Below are 24,132 nucleotides of genomic sequence, written 5' to 3'. Positions count from 1 at the left end.
CCAGTGGTTTATAATATGCTGCTTTCTTGGAGTGTATATAGAGAGATTCATAGTCTTCTCATGCTACTTATGAAGTGATCACTTGTAATTTTGCAATTAACTTCAAACACTCAGTATGCTATAGAAAACACACCGAACCGAATCAGAAACGCAAATTAAAAATAAAAAAATTTATTTAACAGAATTCCGAGCCCAAAACAGATCTAGAGACGGGTTCCAGATCAACCGTAATCACGTGACGAAGCGCGATGGCGCAAACTAGCTCGACCGACGCCGGGGTGATTTAAATTACACGTGTAGAAGAGATACAGCATAGAGCCAGACGGAGAACTCGAGTGATCCAGTGAAAAAAAAGACCAAACCGACCAAGATGTCGTCACAAGTTCAAGTGGGACCTCCTAATCTCAGCGAGGTAGCCCCACCAGCATTAGCAGTGGGAAACTTTTTACGTCATCATAAACTGCTCAAGCAACGTCAAGCAATTCTCAATGGCAAGCGATACGATTTCTTTAGAGGTAGGTTTGAAACATGTTACTACGAGACCATTTTGGCTCGATATATAACTGGATGACGCGGAACTAACCGAATACTTTTCAGTCAAGCGAGCTATTAGAGCATTAGAAAGCCCAGACTATACTAAAGCTCAGAAGAAGAATAAGAACCTACCGGAAATTACAAGCCGCCAACAGGCTCTAGAAGCGTTTAGACTGCTTCCTTTGAACAGATTAGCATTCCGTGTTGATAAAATCGAGACCCAGACGGCGCTAAAGCATGGACTCAAGCCTGCTCCAGGTGTTCCAGTGATCCAGATTGTAGCACAACAGGAGTTTGGCGATGATATGTACTACGTGTGGTTCCACGAACCAGTACAAATCGTCACTTATTTATATGCAGCATTGGCAGTTGTAGTAATTTTTGGAATTGTATTGTTCCCTCTATGGCCAATGAAAATGAGACTTGGTGTTTGGTATGCTTCTATGGGTCTTTTAGGACTTCTTGGTTGTTTTTTCCTAATTGCCATTGTTCGACTGATCCTTTTTGTCATCACATACTTTATTCTTCCTAAAGGCTTCTGGCTTTTCCCTAATCTGTTTGAAGATGTTGGCTTCTTCGAGAGTTTTGTACCTCTTTACTCGTGGTCAGGCGACAAAGTTGTCGCTCCCAGTATCGCAGCAGCTGCTAAAGCCAAGAAGCGCAAGCAACTGAAAAAGAAGAGAAAGCAAGAAGAAGAAAAGGAAAAGAAGAAGCAGTTGGACGAACAGCTTGCTAAAATGGCCAAAGCAGGAGGAGTCACTGCTGCTCAAGCACAAGCTGCTCAAGCTGCACAGGCTGCTCAAGCTGGACAACCAGGCCAACAGCCTGGTTTACCCCAGACTCTTCCACAAGGTGCCGGTATTCCCAATCCAGGAGGACCATTTGCCCAACTCACACCAGACCTCGCCAAGTTATCTCCAGAACAGCAGGCTGTTCTCGCAGCTCGTATTCGTGAAATCGCCGCTCGTGTCGAGCGTCGCCGAGCAGAGTACGTTCAATCTGGACAGCCCATTCCACAAACTCCCCAGGCCATCCAAGCCCTCAACGCCAAATTCTTCCAGGAAGAATCAAACAAGTTCAGAATGGACATGATGCGAGCTGCTGCCCAAATGCAACAACAGCAACAACAATCATCCTCAGCTGCTCCCTCTGAACCTTCCTCAGATGCCACTCCAGAGACCACAGCTCCCCAGACCACACAACCCGAGGTAGCTGTGGAGGATACGAACAAAAGTACATAGACTTTCTAATTTTCACGCATTGTCTTTTCGAGCTGCCCTGCCTCCGGCGGCTGGGGCTCCGCCCCAGACCCCGCTGCTCCTCTCGCTGCGCTCGAGTCGGTTCGAGGACGGTCCCAGCAGTCTCCTGCGAAGCAGGAGCCACGGGGTCTGGGGCGGAGCCCCAGCCACCGGAGGCAGACAGGGGTCTATTAGGAATGCGGTTATCGATAATATATACATAGGTTGTTGACGAGGTGCTACTCTATCTTTTCCACCAGGAAGTCTTAGCAGGCTCGGTTTCCTTGATCTCGCCGCCAAGACCGTAGCGTTTGAGGGTATCTTGGACATCGCCGAACGCCTCTCGTGAAGCTCCTTGCATGACGAGGGTAGGTGGGCTCGAAGTGAGCACGCGCTCGGCAACACGACGAAGGTCTTCGGCCGTCAGCGCATCGATTTTTTCCACCATCTCGGCAACAGGCACTTTTTTGTTGTTGAGTTGAATCTGGCGGCCAAGATCTTCAAGCTCAACCATCTTAGACTCGAGGTTCATCAGAACAGAGCTACGTAACTGCTTCTTGGCTCTCTCGACCTCTGTATAGTTCAGAGCACCTTGTCCTTTAGTCATAAGAAGTGACAGTTGAAGTCCGATAACTTGGGAGAGGTAGGGTGCAGCATTTGGAATACAGGAAGCAGAAATGCCGAATAAGCCGTCGTCTGAGTAGGAATGGTTGATTCCAAGACAGCTCTCAATGTATCCATAGCAGTTCAACACATCTGTGTACAGACGAGAATACATTCCCTTGCCAGGACCACCGGCTGAGAAAGAACCTCCACCACCAAGCAGGGTTTGCAAACATGCTAGAGCGTAGACATCATCGTCTGCGATAGATACGCCACGATACAGAACGTGTAATTGATAAAATTGAGGCAGATTGCCAATTGGTTCAGGAAGTGGCAGAATCTGTTCTCCTCCTGTATAAATAGATGGTTGATTATCAATAGAGCTAGCAGCCTTAGGGTTGGATTTTAAATCTCCCAAGTGTTTGGTAGCGAGCTCTACGGCCTTTTCATGAGGAACGCCTACAAATGAGGCAACTATTCTATCTGGTTGATAAAAAGTATCTCGATACTCGCGAATCAACTTTGCATCTATCACTGACAATCTGTCTTCGGGACATAGTAATGGGTTTCCCAAACCACCTTTAAATGCAGTCATATGAGCAACTTCTGGAAGAATCAATTCTGGTTTCTGCCAAATCTCATAGATTTCATAAGCTGCCGTGTCTAGCTGTTGTGCCACTTCCTCATCTGTAATTAGGGGATTCTTGACTGTATCAGCAAGCGCTTCAAACATCTGATCCGAATGATCATGAAATACTGAAGCTTGATACATAAGAGTTTCTCTTGAAGAGGCACACATGTAGTTGCCTCCCAACTCCTGCAAATGTTCCTCCATTTGTTGTGAACTGCGAGATGTAGTCGATTTAAATGCCAATCTATCTATAATATGAGACACTCCAGAGAACTTTTCTGATTCGAATCTTGAGCCAGCATGAATATAAAGACCCATGGCTGAGAAATGGCCTGGAATGGGGTTGGTGGTCACTCTGACGCCATTTGGAAGGGTCGTCAAAGCGAAATCCGCTGATGTTGTAGTACTAATCTTTCTAGTCAAAGATGGTAGAGATCCCAACTGGCCAATTCTAGAGACCTTGGGTCTTTTGGCGCCATCCAACAGGCGTCTGGATGACCTCATCATCTTGGTCTGGTTGTTCTTGGTGATAAATAATAGCTGTCTTGCCTTCTCGGTCTAGACCGGTGCATATAGATCATCATGAAATTTCAAGCCTCTTCCTGCGGCGTGAGCCGCATCGCCAGCTGAAGTTGTCGAGATGGATGTTATTTTGGGGTTCTTAAAAGAAGCCGGATGAATTATATGATGTGATGAGGGGTAGAGATTCAGTCGGGCTGCTGATAGAGAGTATCAAACAATATATCCCACTAATTTGACACGACATTTAATTGGTGAAGGAGTTCTTATAAGCAGTCACGAGGTCCGACTGATACAGTTTGTTCCGTAAGACCCTGATAGTGGAAAAAATGCAAGATGCTGTTCAAAGGAAAGATATCTATACTTGATTCGTGAACTTTCATATCCCGGATCTAACTCTACCATATCTTGGGATATGAATAACTAGGTGATTGGGCCCTTGCACGGCTGTGCTGCATCGAGGATATGACTGATTGCCTATCAGTTGATGCTGCCGATCGCACAGTTGAAACATTCACTGTTGCACGATTCCTAGTCACTTTTCACAAAGTATAGATAAAAAATGACTCGTTCGTTCACAATTTCAGTTCCAGCTTCATCCGCCAACATTGGACCAGGGTTTGATGTGTTAGGAATCTCGCTGACGCTATATCTTAAGTTGGATGTTAAAATCGACCCAGCTGTTTCGTATGAAGACCCTCACAACTGCAAAATCACCTATGAAGGAGAGGGTGCCGAGAGTGTACCACTCGTAGCAGACAACAATTTAATAACCCGTACTGCTCTATATGTTTTAAGATGTAATGGCATTCGTACTTTTCCTACTGGTACTCATGTTAATGTGAACAATCCCATTCCTCTCGGTCGTGGTCTAGGTTCATCAGGTGCTGCCGTGGTAGCAGGTGTTATTCTTGGTAATGAGATTGGAAAATTAGGATTTTCTAAGCAGAGAATGCTTGATTACTGTTTGATGATTGAGAGACATCCCGATAATATCACTGCTGCTATGATGGGAGGTTTTGTTGGTTCATACTTGCGCGAACTCAGTGCTGCTGATCTAGAACGTATTGAAATCCCGCTTGCTGAAGTTTTACCAGAACCAGCTGGTGGTGCTGATACTGGATTAGTTCCTCCTGAACCGCCAATGAATATCGGTCATCATATCAAATATGGTTGGGCAAAAGAGATCAAGGCTATTGCTATCATTCCTAACTTCGAACTCTCAACGGCCACTTCACGTGACGTCTTACCAACTGCTTACACCCGTAAGGACGCTATTTTCAACCTCCAACGTTTATCAGTACTCACTACTGCCCTTACTAGATCTCCTCCCGATGCTGATTTGATCTACCCTGCCATGCAAGACAAGCTTCATCAGCCATACCGTAAGACTTTAGTACCTGGATTAACAGAAATCCTTGCCTCAGTCACTCCTAAAACTCATCCAGGTTTATTGGGCATCTGTCTTTCTGGTGCTGGTCCGACAATTTTAGCACTTGCTACTGAACGATTTGAAGAAATTGCCCAAGAAATTCTCGCTCGATTCGCCAAAGAAAAGATCCAATGTACCTGGAAGTTGTTGGAACCTGCTGATGATGGTGCCACTGTAACCGAACATTAATTGTCTAGTTGATTTTGCACTTGATATCCCTTAAATTCTATATTCACCTGTTCCCCCACAGCTTTTCACGTATCTATAAATAAGAAGATGCATATGCCATGGGTAAACAGATCTTCACATGTGCGGCGATTTTTAATTATCGCCTCATTGCAGGTGGCTGTTACCGTGGCAACCAGATCATGCACCCTCTTATTTACTTCTTCAAGTAAATGTAAATAGACCCCAGTTTCACTTAGACCATACTATCATTTCCACACAGATTATATATTTTTGATACCCAGTAGTATGACTGTCAGGAGCCCTGCTTCGTCGAAAGTTTCGACACCTAAGCGGGTCGCTGACCAGACACACACTTTTTCTCCATCATCGATAGTCCCCAGCATCTCGCAAATTCTGAGAGCAAAAAATGGTGAATCTCAACACGGTACCATTGACATTGCTTCAGATTCCACTGTCCAAGATGCAGAATTTGCATCTAAGAAGTGGGTCTGGGTTCCTGATGAAACTCTCGGATTCATCAAAGGCTTTATAGTCTCTGAATCGGACAATGGTAATACTCTTCATGTGCGCTGTACCGATGATTCTGTAAGTATTGTAGTAAATCTGTTCAAACCAATGAGAAAACTAACAGATCAATCTAGGACCGGACTGTCAAATACGATGAAGTAGAAAAGGTAAACCCTCCTCAATTTGATCGTGCTAATGATATGGCCGAGTTAACCTTCCTCAATGAAGCCTCAGTTGTGCACAACTTGGCAACAAGATACTCCATTGACAATATCTACACCTACTCTGGATTATTTTTGGTAGCGGTAAATCCGTATAAGAACCTGCCAATTTATGGTCTTGATACTATTAACGCTTACAAGAACAAGCATAGAGACGAAGTTGCCCCACACATTTACTCTATAACTGACCAAGCATTCCGAAATATGCTCGAGACTTATGAGAGTCAGTCTATCCTTGTCACAGGTGAATCTGGTGCCGGTAAAACTGAAAACACTAAAAAGGTCATCCAATATTTGGCTGCTATTGCTAGCGAGTCAAACAAGACCTCGCAAAGAAACAGACCCAATGGCAAAGGTGCTACTTTTGAACAACAGATTCTTCAGGCAAATCCGATTTTGGAAGCTTTTGGTAACGCACAGACAGTACGAAATAATAATTCCTCAAGATTTGGTAAATTCATAAGAATAGAATTTAACAAATCCGGACAAATTGCTGGTGCTTCTATTTACTGGTACTTATTGGAAAAATCCAGAGTAATTTATCAGAATTCTAAAGAGCGAAACTATCATATTTTCTATCAACTTGTTCGAGGTGCCTCTAAAGATCTTCGTGAAGCCCTCATTTTAGAGCCTGATGTAATGTCATACTCTTATTTGAAGAACGCCAATAAGAGCATTGAAGGTGTTGACGACAAAGAAGAGTTCAAGAATCTTCTTGCTTCATTCAAGATCATGGGTTTATCATCCCAAGAAGTAAATGATATTCTAAGGATTATATCAGCCATACTTCACATTGGTAATATTCAGCTTGGTTCAGAAAGCACTGATCAAGGTCGAGTTCTTAATATTCCGCAATTAGAGAGGGTGGCACATTTACTGGGTATTCACAGCGACCAGTTTATGAAGAGCTTGTTAAAGCCCCGTGTAAAGGCTGGCCGTGAATGGGTAACCCAGTCCCGGTCAGCTGAGCAGGTGAGACATTCACTGGACTCTCTTGCGAAAAGTTTGTACGAGCGTATCTTTTCTAGCATTGTTAACCGCATTAATCAAACCCTGGAGAGATCAAGCGACAATACGTCGTTCATTGGTGTTCTTGATATTGCCGGTTTTGAAATTTTCCAAACCAATAGTTTCGAGCAGCTTTGTATTAACTACACCAACGAGAAGTTGCAGCAATTCTTCAACCACCACATGTTTGTACTCGAGCAAGAAGAATACACCAGAGAAAACATTGAATGGAAGTTTATTGATTTCGGCCATGACTTACAGCCCACGATTGATCTTATCGAGAAATCTAACCCAATGGGTGTTTTTTCGTGTCTTGATGAAGAGTGTGTTATGCCGCGTGCCACTGACCAATCATTCACTGAGAAGTTGAACAACCTATGGTCTAACAAATCAACTAAATTCAAGCCTACCCGTCTTAATCAAGGATTTTTGTTGACCCATTATGCCGCTGAAGTGGAATACTCGACCGATGGTTGGCTGGAAAAGAACAAGGATCCCATGAATGAAAACGTTGTAGCCTTGCTCGTGGAATCTTCAGAGACTTTGGTTCGCCATTTGTTCTCTGATGAGGCAGAGTCTATTGGTAAAGAGGAAGTCGACCTTGGTCGCTCTCAGCACAGAAACCGAGTCAAGAAAGGTATATTCCGTACTGTTGCGCAACGTCACAAAGAGCAATTAGCATATTTGATGGCTCAGCTGAATGCAACTCACCCTCATTTCGTTCGATGTATTGTGCCCAATGACCAGAAAGCACCAAAACAATTTGATAATATGCTTGTTCTCGACCAATTAAGATGTAATGGTGTTCTGGAAGGTATTCGTATCGCGAGAACAGGATATCCAAATCGGCTCTTCTTTTCCGAGTTCAGATTGCGTTACGAAGTCTTGGTTAGTAACATGCCAAAGGGTTACATCGAAGGCCAGAAGGCATCGGAATTGATCCTCAAAAACCTCGGTTTAGATGAAAACCTTTATAAAGTTGGTTTAACAAAGGTGTTCTTCAAGTCTGGAGTTCTTGCAGAACTTGAGGAGCGACGAGAAGCCATGGTACGAGACATTATAACTCGATTCCAGTCCACTGCCAGGGGTCATCTTCAAAGAATCAAAGTCAGAAAGCAGCTATTTAAATCCCAGGCAACTCAGATTATCAAGAAGAATTTGCAAATTTATCTTCAACTCAAAGATGATCCTTGGTGGAAACTTTACATCAAGACCAGGCCTATGCTTATGGCTTCTCGAGATGCCGGTCAAACAAAGGCTCGAGATGAGGCAATCAAGAAGTTGGAGACCGCTATGAAATCCATTCAAGAGGAGAAAGCTTTGCTTGAAGACAAACATATTGAGGCAGAGCAACAGGTTGAGAAGCTAAATAAAGAACTCGAAGGAGTCAAATTGCTAGTTTTGGACAAAGATGAGATATTAAAACGATCTCAAGAGCAAGAGGCAGCCCTAGAGGAGCAGCTTAACACTTCACTTGAAGATCTTGATAGACTGGAACTTCAGATTGAGGAGTTACTGGAGGCCAAGAAAAAGGTTACCTCGCAGGCCGATCTTTGGCGTAAAGAGCTTGAGAACGGAGCTGTTCTTATTGGCATGCTCGAGAAGGAGAAAGTTGATCTTAAAGAAAGGATCGCACAACTGGAGCAAGAGCTGGAGCTTATCAAGAGCCAGCAGGTCAAAGAAAGTTCAGCTTCTGAACAGCTGTAAGTAAATAACCATTGTCGTCCGGCATTTCCTGATACTAACTAATTAGTGCACAAGAGCTTAGCTTCCTCAAAGGATCGCAAGTGGAGAAAGAAAAGAAGATTGCAGATCTTGAAGAGCGACTCAAAACATCAGACTCAAAGCTCGAGGATCACATCAAGAAGACTTCTGATTATGACTTGGCCAATAAGAAAATCCAAGAACTAGTTAAAGAGAAGAAAGAAATCCGTGAACAATTGGATGAGCTCACTAATAGTTCTGCCGACTACGAAGAACTAATAAGAAAGAAAGTAAGTACACTTAAAAATGTGACAGCTATAAATTTTTTACTAACCACTTACCTAGGAGTATGAAATTACGGGTCTCAAATCCGACTTAGCGAAGCATCAAGACCAGGCTAAGCAAATGGATAAAGAAAAAGGTGAATTGGTAACAAAATACACAACGCTTAATTCTGAGCTTAGTTCCGCCAAGCGTGAAGCTGTCAAACTTAAGAAGGAATATGAAGCCATGGAGAAGGAAGCTATAGAGTCACGTCGTCTATTAGAAGAGCGCATTTCTGAGGATATCAAACAAGGTCAGGGTCGAAAGCTTATGGATCAACATATTCAAGAGCTAAAGCTCAAGGCTGCCACTCAAGAAGAAGCTCTAAATGCCGAGCGAGAAAAGTTCAAAGGAGAGACAGCTGCTAAGCAATCTCTTATCAACCGTCTACAAGCTGAAAAGGAAGCACTTTTGGAAAAGGTGAAGAGCTTTGGTAATAGCGAGGAAGAAAAGATGAGCTTGATGAAAGAGCTTGAGATCGAGAAAGCGAAAACAATCGAAGTCAAAAAGCTAAGGATGGAAATCACCACTTTAAACAGTAAGCTCAAGAGAGCTGAAAATACAAAAGAGGAGACAATAAAATCAGTAAATGCTCTCAACATTCAACTTGCTGAGAAACAAGATAATGTACAACGGTTAGAAAAGCAAATCGCCAAAGCAGAATCCAATATGAATCCTTTGACTGTAGAAATTGAGCAGCTTAAAGCGCAGCTTAAAGACCATATGGACAAACAAGAATCTTGGAAGCTCGAAAAGACTAGAACCTCGAAAGAGCTAGATACTCTTCAAAATCAACTCTCTGCTGTCAAGCTGGAGAAAGAGAAACTACAAGCAGAGCTTTCCAGCAAAAAATCACAAATTGAAAAGCTACGAGAGTCTATGGCGGCCGAGATCCAATCTCAAGTTTCAAAAGTTGTTCAGGAGAGAGACCAGTTGGCAGCTAGCGAGAGAAAGGTTAGAAATGACTTTGAAGATATCTGCCTCAAGCATGCTACGTTACAAGTCCATAAGGAGAAAATGGAGAGAGAAATTGAAGATTTGCATCACGATATAGCCCGAGAGAAGAAGGCAGCTCTTTCCGCTGAAAGGATGAGAAGTGCTTTGGAGGAACAGCTAGCTTCAGTCAAAGATTCTAGCGAGACTGAACGACGTTCTAGGTCCGAAGTCGAAGTGATGAAGCGCAAGCTTACCATTTCGCTTGACTCGGCCAAACGACAACTTCAAGAAAGAACTGATCAGCTATTGGCTTTACAGAAGATTGTTAATCCCAGATTGAGTAGAAGTAGTTCGGTTAGTTGGGAGGAGGCTAGCAAGGATGTGCCAGAATTTGTTGACCTCGCTCAAAAGCTGGAGGAGTCCGAAAAAGCTCGCAAAAAGGCAGAAGAGAGTAAAGCATTACTCAAAGCCCAATTGGAAGATGCTAAACAAAGATGGGCCAAAACTCTTGACGATAAGGACTCTGAGTATTACGCCAGTAGACGAGCTCTTTTAGAAGATCTGGCAAGCATTGCAACCAATCCGTCTACTCCTCCTACACCAGTAAGAGGAAGTCCAACTAAGAGACCATTGAGTTCTAATCTGAGCAACGGCAATTTCCAGGTTCCAAAATTTGATTTAGCTTCTGCTGACCGGTCAGTGGCAAATAAAGAGAATACTTCGTTATCTGCCGGACCAGAAGTCGATATTAAAGGCAAGAGTCAGAGCGAAATCGAAAAGATTCTATCGACTCTACAATCCTCGAAGAATGACTTGTTGGGAGTATATCATGACACCTCTAAGAATCTCGTGAGAACCAAAGAGCAACTCGCAGAAGCTATGCAAGCCAATCAAAGACTTGAGAGAGAACTGAAGGCTCTTAAGTCTAATGGAACTATGGGTGGTTCCGCCCACGGTTCGGAAGAGATCACCGAGATTTCCCTTAGACTGGATGCTGAGATATCTAGAAACCAAGAGTTACAGGAAAGCATTCGTTTGTACAAGAGTCGGTCTGAAGAATACTACAGCAAAATCGAGACAGCCGAAACTATTGTCATGAAGGCATCTCGTGCTGAGCAGTTTGCCAAAAGCCAATGCCGGGAAGCTGAAGAGTCTCTGACAGTTGCTAAACAGGAATGCAGACAAGCAGAGAAAGTTATCATGGATCTCCAAGCTAAACTCCAGAAACTCGAGGGTGAGCTAGAAGACAAGACTATCGATCTCAACCATAGCAAAGAGATCCAGCAACGCCTTTCCAAAGAGGTCGAAGATTTCAACAACCGATGGTCTTCAGAAATGAGCCTATCCCACTCTTCCATTGAGGCTATGAGAAAGAGATATAACGACGAAATTCGTTCCCTTTCAGAAGAGCTTGAAAACCAAAAGCAATCTTATTCTGAGTTACATGGTACTCGTCGCCAACTTGAGAGACAGATTGAGGAACTCAAGAAGAAGGAGACATGGCAGACTGAAAAAGCGGATCTTGAAGCGCAACTTTCCGAACTGCAAAAGTCTAATGAAGATTCAACCTTGGCATACCAAGACTCACAGAAGAGAATTGGTTCCCTACTTTCGCAAGTGCGGACTTTGCGAAACACCATGAATGACATCACTGCCGACAGAGATCAACTGCAAAAGGACAAGCGCACATTGGAAACTCGATTGACCGAAATTTCTAAAGAATTTGAAGATCTCGCATCATCTAACTTGGGCCGAAGTGGGACCATTCGAGGAGTTCCATCAAGTGACTTGAAAGATCCGGATTCGGAGATTGCAGAACTGCGCCAGGAGCTCCGGAAACAGTCAGAGGCATCGTCGATAATCTTAGAGCGACTACGTGATTCGAAAGCACAGTTAGATGAAGACCGGAAAGCTATTGAACAAGAGCGTAAACTCAACGAGGAGTTGCAACAGCGACTCGCATTGACTGACAAAGAAAAGAAACAACTACATTTACAATTACTAGAGATGGAAGCACAATCTCTTAGAATAAATTCAGCAGACGAGTCTAAATTCTTGAGACAAAAAGTCACAGAGTTGGAACACCAATTACAAGAGAAAGAGCGTCGCCATGCGGATGACCTTCGCTCTTCTAGATACAATGATAGATCTGTTCGCGACTTGTACACTCAGATCAGTCAAAAAGATAAACTAGTACAGAAGTTACAAGAAGAGAACGATATGAATGAGGATAGAATAAAGAAACTCAAGAATACCCTGGAAATGCTTCAAGGGGAAGAGTCTACACAGCGACTAGCCGCCAAGAGAGCAGAAAGAGAGGCGAGAGATGCCAAAGAGAGCTCACTACGACTTGAAAAGGAGCTAGAGGGCTGGAAGAGCAGGTTTGAGAGCCTGACTTCAAACCGCCTATCCAGAAGCGAATACGGTGGTAGGTCATTTGTATAATTTTCTATTAATATTTTAAACATTGAATATAATTATTTCCAAAGAACAACCAATATTTCAACCGAGATGCAAATAGCGTGCCTTGCAGAATCCAGGGACCATAACTTTATCCCATTGTTGGTATAACAGAACTATTTTTAGGCTCTTATGTGATCAAGACATATTTCTCACGAATAATATCTTAAAAGATTCTATTATATAACTTTGATTCACCGTCATTGTTTCGTTCACATATTTAAAGTGGCAGCGCTAAAGCCGTGTATTATTACTCTGCATGAAATTCTGAGATTAGGAACTCGATATTAGTAGTTCACATACACGAATTCATAATAGAATAATATTAGAACTCAAGTGTACAGTTTCGCAGATAAAATGTCATCGAGGACAGATCGTGCTTGTATGATTTGTGGTATTATCCAACCATTTAGAGTAAGTCAGTTCTTTTACTTAACTGCCTGAACTCGAAAGAGAGCTATGCAAGTTGCTGGCGTCGCTTCCCCAGATCCAAATGGCCTCTTTGGGCTTTTTCAATTTGTTAGTTCTTCAAGAGCTATTCAAATAAAATGACGGAAAGATGGCATAGTTAAACAGTAGTTGAAATCAGGGGCTAACCTAACGATTTAGGACTTTGTTCATAACGGATGCCCTAATTGCGAGTCGATTCTGGCGTTCAAATCAGATGATAGTTTAGTGCAAGACTGTACTAGTCCTTGTAAGTCAATACAGATTTAATCTGCTAGATAAGAGAGCAAAGGGCATGACAAAAGGAGTAAATCTAACAAGAAACAGCATTCGAAGGTCAGGTAGCTGTATGTGATACTGGAGCTTCATGGGTATGTATATCAAACTTGATCAGGTACAGATTGAAGAGATGCTAACTAATTCTAAAGGTTGCTAAGTGGCTTCGAGTTGATGGATTTCAGACTGGACTATATGCTGTCAAGGTGAACGGAAGGTTACCTGATGAAATTGTTCAAGATCTACACGGAAAGGGAGTTATTTATCGCGCTAGAGACGGCAGTGTTCAAGATTAGAGATGCCACAAAAAGCTCAAAAGTGCATTAAAATGTTTTATCTGTATTCTAGACGAGTTGTATCTTTGTCAATTGACTTTTCAGACCCTTGATTCGACCATGCTATGCTAATGTGCTATTATTTATATACATATTTATATGTTGAAACTAATATATACAAAGTTGTTTTCGTAAATTCGTCGTCAATGTCACATTTCGTTACATGTTTTTCAGATTTCTATCGTGGGTCGTCTAATTTCATGGTATCAGCCGATATTTGCAGCGGTTGAGGTGAATCAGTGATAGGTAGATATTTGTCAAGGAGGATATTTTGAACCAGAGAATAGGCATTGGAAGAAAACCAATACAGACAGAGGGCAGTCGGTGCTTGCATGGCAATAGTTATAAATATAATAGTTCCTCCTCTGGCCATGTTGGTCAAAATGACGGGTATACTAGGACCAGAAACACCAGACTGTCCAGCCATTGTAAGTTCTTTTTCACTATCGGGATTACTACGAGCAACTTCCTTTAGTTCTCGTTCTCGTCTGGCGGCTGGACTAAGATTTGAGAGCACATTCCACTCAATATTAGCCATACTGACAGCACCAATTGCTAGCGGTAGAGCGTAATATGGATCTGATACTATTAAGTCGGAGTACCACCAAAAAGAATCAGAGAGAAAACTCGGTTCACTTGGAATACCTTTAAGAGCAGACCATCCACACATTGATCTGATAACCATCGACATTTCTATCCAGATTGGGATTTGTACCAAAGGTAAAGTTAAATTTTTCCAAGTCTGACATTTGAACTTTTTAAATAGTTTTATCCGTTGTTTTCTCTTTTCTTTGACAGTCAAGACCTCAATCTGTTCCCTAGTCAATAAACCCTGTTGGGCAGCTTTTGAAGACGCCAGCCGAGCCTTGAGAATGGGTCCCATACCAGATAAGAGAGGCTGTAATTCCACTTGTTTTCGGGTCCTTAATCGGTTTAAAATGCTGATCGGTAGAGTAAAAGTGCTTCGTAGCAGGATCGTAGTCAGCGGGATCAGAGCGTGCCATTCCAAGCCAGACCAAGTGTGAAGGTGTTGAAACGCATCATGGACTGGTTCGACTAATGATATAAGTTCGAATTGTGTTTTACGAGAAGCATGGAAATGCCGCGTCCGGACTGCCCATGGGACCAATGTCCTACCTTTCAGTGGTATTCGTGAGCTTTTCAGCATTTCCTATCGATAATTTAAGAGAGAAGCATTTTATGCAGTCTTAATAATGTTTAAACATCAGTTCATGCAGAAATGCATTTATAGTGTAACTGTGCATGTGGAGTTTATTAGGCTCTTGACAAACAAAATCGATGAAGCTGAGTTTATGAGTTGGTGTCTTGCTCAGTAGCTGTAATTTAATCACATTTTAACTTAACTAGATTCTTGGGAAACTCGCGATGACAAGGCTGCTAGAAATCAGCTTCTAATATATATCCAAACATCCCCATTCACCTGCAAATACCCCAGATCACCTGCAACATCCTCAATCACCTCCAGATCAAATCACCTCCAAACACCCTCAATCACCTACAAACATCCCCAGATCACCTACAAACACCCTCAATCACCTACAAACATCCCCATTCACCTGCAACATCCTCAATCACCTCCAGATCAAATCACCTCCAAACACCCTCAATCACCTACAAACATCCCCAGATCACCTACAAACACCCTCAATCACCTACAAACATCCCCATTCACCTGCAACATCCTCAATCACCTCCAGATCAAATCACCTCCAAACACACTCAATCACCTACAAACACCAGGGGAAGGAGTTGATATTGATTCTATACGCACTTCGAACAACTATATTCGTGCCAGGATCATGAAGTGATTAATTGATTTGACTTGATTTTGTCTAGTGAAAGGCAGACAGTGTCAGCTATGCCGTACTTGAGCCAATATCACAGCAATCTCCTGCGAAGCAGGAGTAACGGGGTCTGGGGCAGCGCCCCAGCCGCCGGAGGCAGACAGATTAAGCTCGAGCATAACAAATATTGTCCATAAAAAATAGGAGCCGCCATAATAATGAGCTGAATAAATAGGCCACAGTTGAAGTTAAGCGCGACTTCTATGCTTCCGTGGAATTAGTCAAATAATGGCCGTGGATTCATCGACTCAGGAGCCTCCAGGAGAGGTAGAAGAGGACCCGACATTTGAGGGTAATAGCTTTTTGAAAGAAACAGCTCCTTTGGATATTTCCAAAAGAGCCAATTCACCCAGATATGAGGTAGATCCTCCAAACACGGTTTCAGAGTTAACAGCTCCTCCAACACCGATCCACAACAAGTACACCAGTATGGCAGACTTGGATGAGATATTGAATGGCGAGATAGCGTTTCCTACAACGTTGATGTCTAGTGGGTCACGGGAAACAGAGAGAGTATCAGGGGCCCATGATTTGGTAAATGAAGATTCGCAAATATCTATCACACATCCTCTGCCGCCTTTGACTGCTACACAACCACTACGAATATTTAGAGAGCCTGGTTTGGGAATTAATGTCAATCTGGGACCAGATGGATTGAGTGGTGACCTCGGACTTCTTGGAAACACACCAGCACTATCAAGACCGGAAGTTGGAACCGCGTCAGGTGTGACTTCTGGGTTAACGTCCGGAGTAACTTCCGGGGTTACGTCGGGGGTAACGTCGGGGACCGTGACTGAAGCTGTAACGAGAGTCACTAGTAGAATGACAGGAACTATTGCAGGAACTGCTAGCGATACAATTGGAGTATCCACTACCACCGGAACAGGTACATTTCTTGGTACTGCCAGAGAAACAATAACTATAAGTCAGCACTATAACGACCATGATGAGGACAATATCGACCCTCGGACAGATAATAGAGGAAGAGAGGGCAGCGAGAATAGTAGTATTAGACAAGGGAGTATTAATGAAAAAACCTTGGAAAGAAAGAGCTCGGAATCAACAAGTATCGGAAAACTGGAAGCAAGGAAATCTCGAAGAATACAGCTTGTGATTCTCTCGAGTCTGTTGTTTTTTCTCTTGACAGTGTCGATCTACTTTAGTATCGGTTTGAGTATTCCTGTGTAAGTTCTGCCTTTTATTTTTAAAGTAAAATTGAGAAGGTCTAACGTATTTTCAGTAAAAGTAATGAAACTGAGTCAGATAAAACGAGGTTCTTGGAAGAAATTGGATACGAAAAAATAACTAAAGATGACAACGAAGTAAAAGCACTAATGAAAGATGCCCGGCTTCATCAAACTTTCTATGGAATTAATTATGCCCCCAGAAACGCACTATATCCTGATTGTAATATCAAACAGCGGGAGGTTACTCTAGATTTAGCAATCCTGTCTCAGCTGACAAAACGGATCAAGGTGTTTTCAACAGACTGCAATCAGGTGGCATATATATTCAATGCTATTCAGGATTTGAAGCTGGACATGACAGTTTCAGTAGGAGTGTGGGTTGACTCGTCGTTGGCAATCTCGTTGCGACAAGTACGAGCACTCCGGGAGCTTCTCAAACATTATCCAAGCCAGTATTTCAACTCAATAATTGTCGGAAACGACGTTCTATTTCGTCAGGATACAGGAATGGAAATGCTAGTTACATATATTGAATATGTCAAGGCGTATCTACGAAAACAAGGAATAAAAGATATCCCTGTAGGCACCTCAGAAATTGGGTCGAAATGGACACATGATCTGGCGAAGCATGTCGACATCTTGGCAGCCAACATACACCCGTTTTTTGGAGGGGTCAACGTCCAGAATTCTACCAAGTGGACTTATGACTTCCTTCTCCGACAAGTAGCGGGTAGAATAAGTCCAGCAAATGTGATGTACATTATATCGGAAGTTGGTTGGCCAAGCGGAGGAGGTGCTCTACATGAGGCAGTTGCAGGAGAAAAAGAGATGCAGATGTTTTTGGACAACTGGTTGTGCACGAATCAGGATACTGATGTCGGTTGGTATTGGTATGAAGCATTTGATCAACCTTGGAAGGATAAATGGAATACAGAAAGCTTTCAGTGGGAGTCTCAATGGGGACTGTTCACCGCAGATAGGAAACTGAAGAACATTACTATTCCCCTGTGTTCACAGAATACCAGCTAGGCTAATACAAGTTGCAGTAGATATAGTGAATAAAGTAAAAACTGGCTTTCTTTTTTTTCCATAATTATGCGTTTGATAGTGAAACTCCATAACGAACTACCCAGGCTATCCATAATGATAAATACCCAATATAATGAATCTCAGAAGAACCAACACGTTTTCATAATTCACGCCAAAATACTGGAATCCAAGAATTGAAAATATTAAGCGGTGATGGAAACAAAGTCTAGGCCGTCAACAGGACCCTCAAGTGCAAAGGTGGCGGCCACCAACATTCCAGAGCTTAATGTCTTGTCGGAAAGCCAGGCGTCTCTGTCATTTAGAAATTTTGAGACTACTGAGAATACTCCAGGGGTAGATGCCGATGGTATAGCAGATGAAAGTAATATCGGCAATGCCTCGACTCCTATCCACGACAAATACGCGGGCATTCGTCCGGAAGAGCTAAGGTCACTGTTGGATAAGAACCTAGAAAACTCAAGAGGTAAGATTAGATTGTTTAGTTAACTGACAGAACTAGAACTAACAAGTCATAGATGATGGAAGTTTGGGTGCCACGCCGGTCGCTCCTTCACAAACAGGGAGCAAGGCAACTTCTCCAAGAACAGTCTATGGAGAACCGAAATGGCCAGAACGAGTTCAAAATAGGTCACTGACAAACTTTTCCAATCGGAGCAGGATATCACTTAGTCTAAACCCTAACGAGAGTGCTACCACCGAGTTTCAGAAAGAGGAAAGACAAAGTGTACATCGTGTTGAGGGCAGCAGTGTTATGTCCCTGTCGGATTCATGGAGAGACCAACAAAAAGCAGACGACAGTGATAACAGTGGAGACAATGTCCAATCGGGACCAGATGCTGCTGCTGCTGATAGTTCCAAGAAACTGGACAAGTCAAACGATGATAATGACGCGTCGAGCGACGAAATTATTGAAAAGCACAAGACCACATCAGATGGAGGTGATGACGACGACGAGGAAGCAAGAAAAAGTACAAAGCTCATCACCTATTTGAAACGTGCTCTATGGGTGGCTGTGCCGGTATTTTTGATTCTTCTGATTTGTTTTATAATGTAAGTTGATTAAAGACCTACTGGCAGGACAGCAACTAACACAAACAGATACCAGGAAAACCGAAACCAGTCGAGCTCGAAAAACGGCAATATTACCAAGCCACCGTCAAGAAAGAAAGTCAGTACCAGTGACCCGGACGTCAAGTCGCTTATGGGAAGGCCAGACCTTCACAAGGTATTCTATGGCATGAATTACACGCCTCGTAATGCTCAGTATCCAGAGTGCGGGGTCACTCAGAAAGACGTTACCTTGGACGTTGCTCTGCTGTCGCAGCTCACTGACCGGATAAGAATATACGGTACCGACTGTAATCAAGGAGCACTGATCCTAAATGCTTTCCAGGACCTGGGACTGACCAACATGTCGTTGTCATTAGGAATATGGATTGACAAGAGCCACGAGTCGTCAATTCGCCAACTGACCGAGATGGAGCACCTTCTGTCGAAATACCCTCTGCACTACTTCAACTCCATCCTAGTTGGAAACGAGGTACTTTTCCGAGGAGACCTGTCAACCGGCGAGCTTATCCGGTACATTGACTATGTGCAAGACTACCTTCGATATATCAATGCCGGACACATTCCAGTCGGAACGTCCGAAATCGGGTCGAAATGGACACCAGAACTAGCCAAGCATGTGGATATCATGGCTGCCAATATCCATCCATTCTTTGGAGGAGTCCATGTCAGTATTTCGGCCAAATGGACGTACGACTTCCTGTTGCAACAGGTGGTGCCTCACATACATCCCGAGAACGCGACCAGCATCATTTCTGAAGTTGGATGGCCCAGTGGAGGAGGTCATATCCAGGGCTCAGTAGCCGGGTTGTCTGAGCTACAATCATTCCTGGACAGCTGGATCTGCGACCCTCTAGACAGCACACATAAAGACATTGGCTGGTACTGGTTCGAGGCTATTGACCAGCCCTGGAAGGAGAGATGGAACACCCCGGACTCGCAATGGGAGACCCAATGGGGCCTGTTCAACGCCGACAGGGAGCTCAAGAACATCACCATCCCCACCTGTACCCTCCAGCGGCGAGCCAAAGAAAAAAACTAGACCCTAGCTTCTTCTCTACCTCGCCACTTAGTCCTATATATACCTGATATACTTGTTTGTCTGATCGCCACGAGCGGCCCTTATGCCTCCGGCGGCTGGGGCGCTGCCCCAGACCCCGTAGCTCCTGCGGAGCAGGAGATTACTAGGACCGTCGCCGCCCTGACTCGAGCGTAGCGAGAGGAGCAGCGGGGTCTGGGGCGGAGCCCCAGCCCCCGGACGCAGTTTCAGGGGTGGTCGAACTAGGAAATACCAGGGGGTTTGTCAGATCGGCCGGCGCGCGCGGCTGTGCAGAGGGTATAAAAGGAATTTTTCATGCTGCGAGAAGCTTTTCTCTCTTCATCTTACAAACACACTTCCGGAATACCAAGTAGTATGAGATTTGCCTTCGATTCTCTAATTGCATAAATGGCTGGAAGGAGAGCAAAGCAGTGCCTGTTAATAATCTTCGGCCGACCGAATACACTCGGCCGAGGTTCGCTTTAGGGCCACATGTTCGTTGACCGGAGTCGACGTGCCTCCGGCGGCTGGGGCTCCGCCCCAGACCCTGGTTGCTCCTGCTTCGCAGGAGACCGTCTACGAAACGACTCGAGCGAAGCGAGAGGAGCAACCAGGGTCTGGGGCGGAGCCCCAGCCGCCGGAGGCAGCACCCATCGGGTAAAATTCATGTGCTCAGATTGTAGCTAGTTTATATAGGGTCCATAGCCAGAAGAGAGAGAAACATGCGAATGACAGGGTCACGTTGCCGAGGATGTAGAGGTCCGGGTAGCGTGCCGTGAAACCGAGGGCCGTTGGGTAGAGGTATTCGGCCAGGTGGAGGGCGATGGCGGCTGTGTAGGAGCCGGTGTGTACGAGTCTCATGAACCACGAGTTGGGGAGGATTTTCCAAAACCGCGAGGGGTTGAGGTTGCCGATAAGCCAGTTCCACAGGAACACGATAACCACGTACTGCAGAACGAGCCCTTCTCGGTGCAGCAAGGGCCACAGTGAGAAGGTCGCGATGTTGTTGATCCAGACGACATTGGATACAATGTTCGGATCCGGGTACGAGAGTAGCACTGTGGCTGGCATTAATGGCAGAAGGACGCTTTTTTCGTGAACTTGGAAAGAGAACAGGAAAAAACCCCATGCTCCAGCACTTAATGCCCATGGAAGCAGTTCCGGTCGTGGTTTGAAAAATACAATGATCATGGCTGGTGTGATAGAAACCAGTGTCGCGACAAGACTCGCTAATTGTAGCTGTTTATCGTCAAAGAGAGTCTTGAGTTTGACAAAAGTATTGGCAGTACACCACAAATTAGCGACTTTATCTTCCCAAAGACCCCGTGAAAATGGGAAGATACGATGGATGCTTTGAAGAATCACAGGAACTCCTCCTGATAATAACAAGGGTCCAAACAGTGCAGAAAACGTTAAGATCACTACTACTCCAATACCCAGTAAACGAATGATATTGGGTCGAGGGAAGATACAGTCACCCAGCATATAAGCAAAGATGATTGGCGCGTAGTAAAGAGCCATCTGTTTAAAACCAAGTGCCAATACAAAGAACAGAGCTGAGCTGAGACGATGACCATTGACAAGATTGACTACAGACAACAAAGCCAGACCGAGCATGACCGTATTATACTGGAAATGGCCATGATCAATAAGAATAACAGCCGGCTGAAAGATAATAGCAGCAGCTGCTATAGACTGGTCAATAGGACTCAGTTTATTAGGGCTCTTAGTACCACTCCATCTCACAAACCAGATAACAGCTGGAATATAAACCGCCAGCTCGGAAAATATGACAGTGGCTCTCATATAAGATTTTAAATCATAGTCGTCGAGACCCCGAGAAGAGCCCAGAGCAAACCAGCTGGGATTAAAAGCCGAACCAATTTTGCCTAATAACCAAGAATGATATGCTGTCAAGGGTGGATAATCCAGTCCCCACCATTGAAGGTCATAAAAGTACCATTGATCTATTGGCAAATGGATAGTCAATTCCATCCAGTGTCTCTGAGCCTCGAAATCTCCGTGCATCGGAGGGGACTGAAATCCTGAATATGGGCCAAGAGCTACTGCCGACCGTATAATAATAGCAAACGAGATAATGATATATCTGGCCACCCATTGAGTAGAAGCGCCTTTAAAAGGCGAAAGAAATTCGAATAACGGGGAATTGACCAGTGGTGATGGAGGCAGACCCGATGCTCCTGTATAACTGGCTCTCCTGGATCTGGCCGGGCTATTAACAGAAGATCCGGGTCGAGATGAGTACGGACTCGAATTCGAAGCCGATCCAGTAGTTTTCACACCAGAACCTGGACCACTAGAACCGCCACCACCACCAGCATTAGCCTTTCGTTTACGAAGCTGGGACTGAGACGACCCAGCAGTGGATCCAGACCACGACCCCGGTCGGTTTGCAGCAGCACCTGATCCTTTGGTACCGGTTCCATGACTTTTACTGCTGCCATTCCCACTGCTATTGCTGCCATTGCCATTGCCATTTCCACTACCATTTCCATTACCATTGTTACTGATTATGCCATTATTACTGTTACTGTTGGTACCCCCCCTGGAGCCATTCTTCAGACTCGATTTCAAAGGCGAGCTTTGACGCTGGCTAGCTGGAGACCCAGCGGCTCGATTAGCGGTAATTGAACTTCCGTGGCCTAATGACGGTCCAGGAGAGCTGGCTGGCGTGGTTTGTGAACCAGACCGATTCAAGCTGGGACTACCATTTCCTCCTCCCCGAGGCGACCCCGACAGACCAGCAGCAGCCCTTTTCGCGGCGTCCGACGCATTCTTCGCGTACGCCAGACCCTGACTCGACATTTCCGGCTCAAACTGCCCCGCAATCAACAAACAAACCTCGACTGGAATATTATTTGTTTATATTTTCGCGATCTCTCCTCCTCCTCGATATCGGCCTACTGATAACACCGATCCCCCTTCTGCACCATTAGCCGCGCCCGCGCTCGACACGTCTCGTCTCCGGGTAAGACGTGCCTCCGGCGGCTGGGGCGCTGCCCCAGACCCTGGTTGCTCCTCTCGCTTCGCTCGAGTCGTTACAGGGGGATCCCCGGGCAGTCTCCTGCGCAGCAGGAGCCGCGGGGTCTGGGGCGCAGTCCCAGCTGCCGGAGGCATGCCTGTCCAAAGCCGCGAGAGCGACAGGGGACACCCCCGAGAACGGCGGCAGGTCCAGGTTGATGGGTAGGCCCACTTTCGTAAAGTCTAAGTGGCCTGTCGCTAGCTCGGGGCCGGTGGGGCACGGGTTCGAGGGGTGCCTCTGGCTGCTGGGGCGCTGCCCCAAACCCCGTACGTAGCTCCTGCTTCGCAGGAGATGACTCGGTGGCCCCCCAGTAACGACTCGAGCGAAGCGAGAGGAGCCACCAGGGTCTGGGGCGGAGCCCCAGCCGCCGGAGGCGCGGACCTGGGTACACGCATATGCCCGTGTCGCGCAGCTGGTCGGTTGCGTTGCATGGCGCAATGATCCCGGTAAGTGTAGCACGGGCGGCGGCGGTGCAGACTGCCGCCAACCTCGCTCTTTTAGCACGGTTTCCAGCCCCGATCTAGTCAGGTTCCGGGCTGACTGCCCGGGACCTCGTGCCTCCGGCGGCTGGGGCTCCCCAGACCCTGGCTGCTCCTCTCGCTTCGCTCGAGTCGTTACTGGGGGGTCCCCGAGTCATCTCCTGCGAAGCAGTAGCCATGGGGTCTGGGGCAGAGCCCCAGCCGCCGGAGGCACACAGGGCAAGCACCCCCGCCAGCAACCGGGTCCACAGATAATCCGGGTCCGGAGTCGCGTCTCGACAGGTGGCAGGTGGCAGCCGGGTGCATTGCTTTTGCGTTGAGATCGATCGACCGATCTACGCTAGTAAACTCTCTGGGAATAAACTCAAAGTGCGTATTCTAAACTTAGTTTCTTATCATTCGCGGTTGATTTTAGCACGAAATCCATTCAACAAAAAAAAAAAAACCGTTTTTTTATCTTTTGACTTCCGAGTTATTCCTTTCTTCTCTTTCTTTTTCTTCGTCTCAGGTGTTCGGTTTTTAACAAACTGGACTGCTGTTGAAGTGTGTGAAAAGCGAGAACAAAAGAACAAAGCGGTCTAGGCTGATTTTTGGCGTCCCGCTTAGAAATTGTCTCGCACTTGGATTTAAACTACGAAAGTGAGACATACTTCTTGTGAAGTTTGTTACCGGCGAATTTTTTTTGTGAATTTGTTAGTCTCGATTCTAGTTTTTCAGTGACAAACTTGGATTTTTTAAAAAAAAAATCTGGTCGTGTGATTAATTGATTGTCGGTGGTGTTCCAAGACTCGAATTTTTCCGATTTCCTTGTTGTATGCTGGTGGTGCACTTGCTCGCAGCTTCGCTTGTAAATTATTTGTCTGTTCGTGGTGTATTATAGAGAACTCTGTTAGGTAGTTTAAACCGGCAGATACTACACTGAATAGATACAACTGTCGACTGGTGTTACTGGTGGATTGTCTTCAAAAGAAAGTGTTGTAGGTGCAATAGCTATATTGCAGAACCTCAACTTCATCAGCATCATCGGTGGTCACAAC

General features: G+C 45.0%; 10 protein-coding genes across 10 annotated transcripts; 7 read left to right on the top strand and 3 right to left on the bottom strand.

The window, feature by feature from the left end:
• Nucleotides 1–944: 944 nt before the first annotated feature.
• Nucleotides 945–1,775, top strand: SEC62 (Sec63 complex subunit SEC62; the record flags this gene model as incomplete). The annotated part of the gene is made up of 1 exon (XM_018879440.1): nucleotides 945–1,775. The coding sequence occupies one exon, from the start codon at nucleotides 945–947 to the stop codon at nucleotides 1,773–1,775; it is 831 nt and encodes a 276-aa protein (XP_018737357.1).
• Nucleotides 1,776–2,016: 241 nt separating this feature from the next.
• On the bottom strand, nucleotides 2,017–3,513 carry MAS2 (Mas2p; the record flags this gene model as incomplete). Its single annotated transcript, XM_018879439.1, has 1 exon — nucleotides 2,017–3,513. One exon carries the CDS (start codon nucleotides 3,511–3,513, stop codon nucleotides 2,017–2,019), a length of 1,497 nt encoding a protein of 498 aa, XP_018737356.1.
• Nucleotides 3,514–4,087: 574 nt separating this feature from the next.
• On the top strand, nucleotides 4,088–5,146 carry THR1 (homoserine kinase; the record flags this gene model as incomplete). The annotated part of the gene is made up of 1 exon (XM_018879438.1): nucleotides 4,088–5,146. The coding sequence occupies one exon, from the start codon at nucleotides 4,088–4,090 to the stop codon at nucleotides 5,144–5,146; it is 1,059 nt and encodes a 352-aa protein (XP_018737355.1).
• Nucleotides 5,147–5,431: 285 nt separating this feature from the next.
• Nucleotides 5,432–5,815, top strand: AWJ20_2490 (uncharacterized protein; the record flags this gene model as incomplete). The annotated part of the gene is made up of 1 exon (XM_018879437.1): nucleotides 5,432–5,815. The coding sequence occupies one exon, from the start codon at nucleotides 5,432–5,434 to the stop codon at nucleotides 5,813–5,815; it is 384 nt and encodes a 127-aa protein (XP_018737354.1).
• Nucleotides 5,816–5,853: 38 nt separating this feature from the next.
• On the top strand, nucleotides 5,854–8,589 carry MYO1 (myosin 1; the record flags this gene model as incomplete). Its single annotated transcript, XM_018879435.1, has 1 exon — nucleotides 5,854–8,589. The coding sequence occupies one exon, from the start codon at nucleotides 5,854–5,856 to the stop codon at nucleotides 8,587–8,589; it is 2,736 nt and encodes a 911-aa protein (XP_018737353.1).
• Nucleotides 8,590–8,991: 402 nt separating this feature from the next.
• On the top strand, nucleotides 8,992–12,291 carry AWJ20_2488 (uncharacterized protein; the record flags this gene model as incomplete). The annotated part of the gene is made up of 1 exon (XM_018879434.1): nucleotides 8,992–12,291. The coding sequence occupies one exon, from the start codon at nucleotides 8,992–8,994 to the stop codon at nucleotides 12,289–12,291; it is 3,300 nt and encodes a 1,099-aa protein (XP_018737352.1).
• Nucleotides 12,292–13,542: 1,251 nt separating this feature from the next.
• On the bottom strand, nucleotides 13,543–14,532 carry COX18 (Cox18p; the record flags this gene model as incomplete). Its single annotated transcript, XM_018879433.1, has 1 exon — nucleotides 13,543–14,532. The coding sequence occupies one exon, from the start codon at nucleotides 14,530–14,532 to the stop codon at nucleotides 13,543–13,545; it is 990 nt and encodes a 329-aa protein (XP_018737351.1).
• A 2,391-nt stretch (nucleotides 14,533–16,923) lies between these two features.
• AWJ20_2486 (Cell wall endo-beta-1,3-glucanase) lies at nucleotides 16,924–17,445 on the top strand (the record flags this gene model as incomplete). Its single annotated transcript, XM_018879432.1, has 1 exon — nucleotides 16,924–17,445. The coding sequence occupies one exon, from the start codon at nucleotides 16,924–16,926 to the stop codon at nucleotides 17,443–17,445; it is 522 nt and encodes a 173-aa protein (XP_018737350.1).
• Nucleotides 17,446–18,667: 1,222 nt separating this feature from the next.
• On the top strand, nucleotides 18,668–19,576 carry AWJ20_2485 (Cell wall endo-beta-1,3-glucanase; the record flags this gene model as incomplete). The annotated part of the gene is made up of 1 exon (XM_018879431.1): nucleotides 18,668–19,576. One exon carries the CDS (start codon nucleotides 18,668–18,670, stop codon nucleotides 19,574–19,576), a length of 909 nt encoding a protein of 302 aa, XP_018737349.1.
• A 669-nt stretch (nucleotides 19,577–20,245) lies between these two features.
• Nucleotides 20,246–22,399, bottom strand: ALG6 (dolichyl-P-Glc:Man(9)GlcNAc(2)-PP-dolichol alpha-1,3-glucosyltransferase; the record flags this gene model as incomplete). Its single annotated transcript, XM_018879430.1, has 1 exon — nucleotides 20,246–22,399. One exon carries the CDS (start codon nucleotides 22,397–22,399, stop codon nucleotides 20,246–20,248), a length of 2,154 nt encoding a protein of 717 aa, XP_018737348.1.
• Nucleotides 22,400–24,132: the final 1,733 nt, after the last annotated feature.

The sequence above is a fragment of the Sugiyamaella lignohabitans genome, chromosome B (assembly GCF_001640025.1).
Source record: "Sugiyamaella lignohabitans strain CBS 10342 chromosome B, complete sequence".
Lineage (NCBI taxonomy): Eukaryota > Fungi > Ascomycota > Dipodascomycetes > Dipodascales > Trichomonascaceae > Sugiyamaella > Sugiyamaella lignohabitans.
This window is presented reverse-complemented; position numbering and strand designations above follow the sequence as displayed.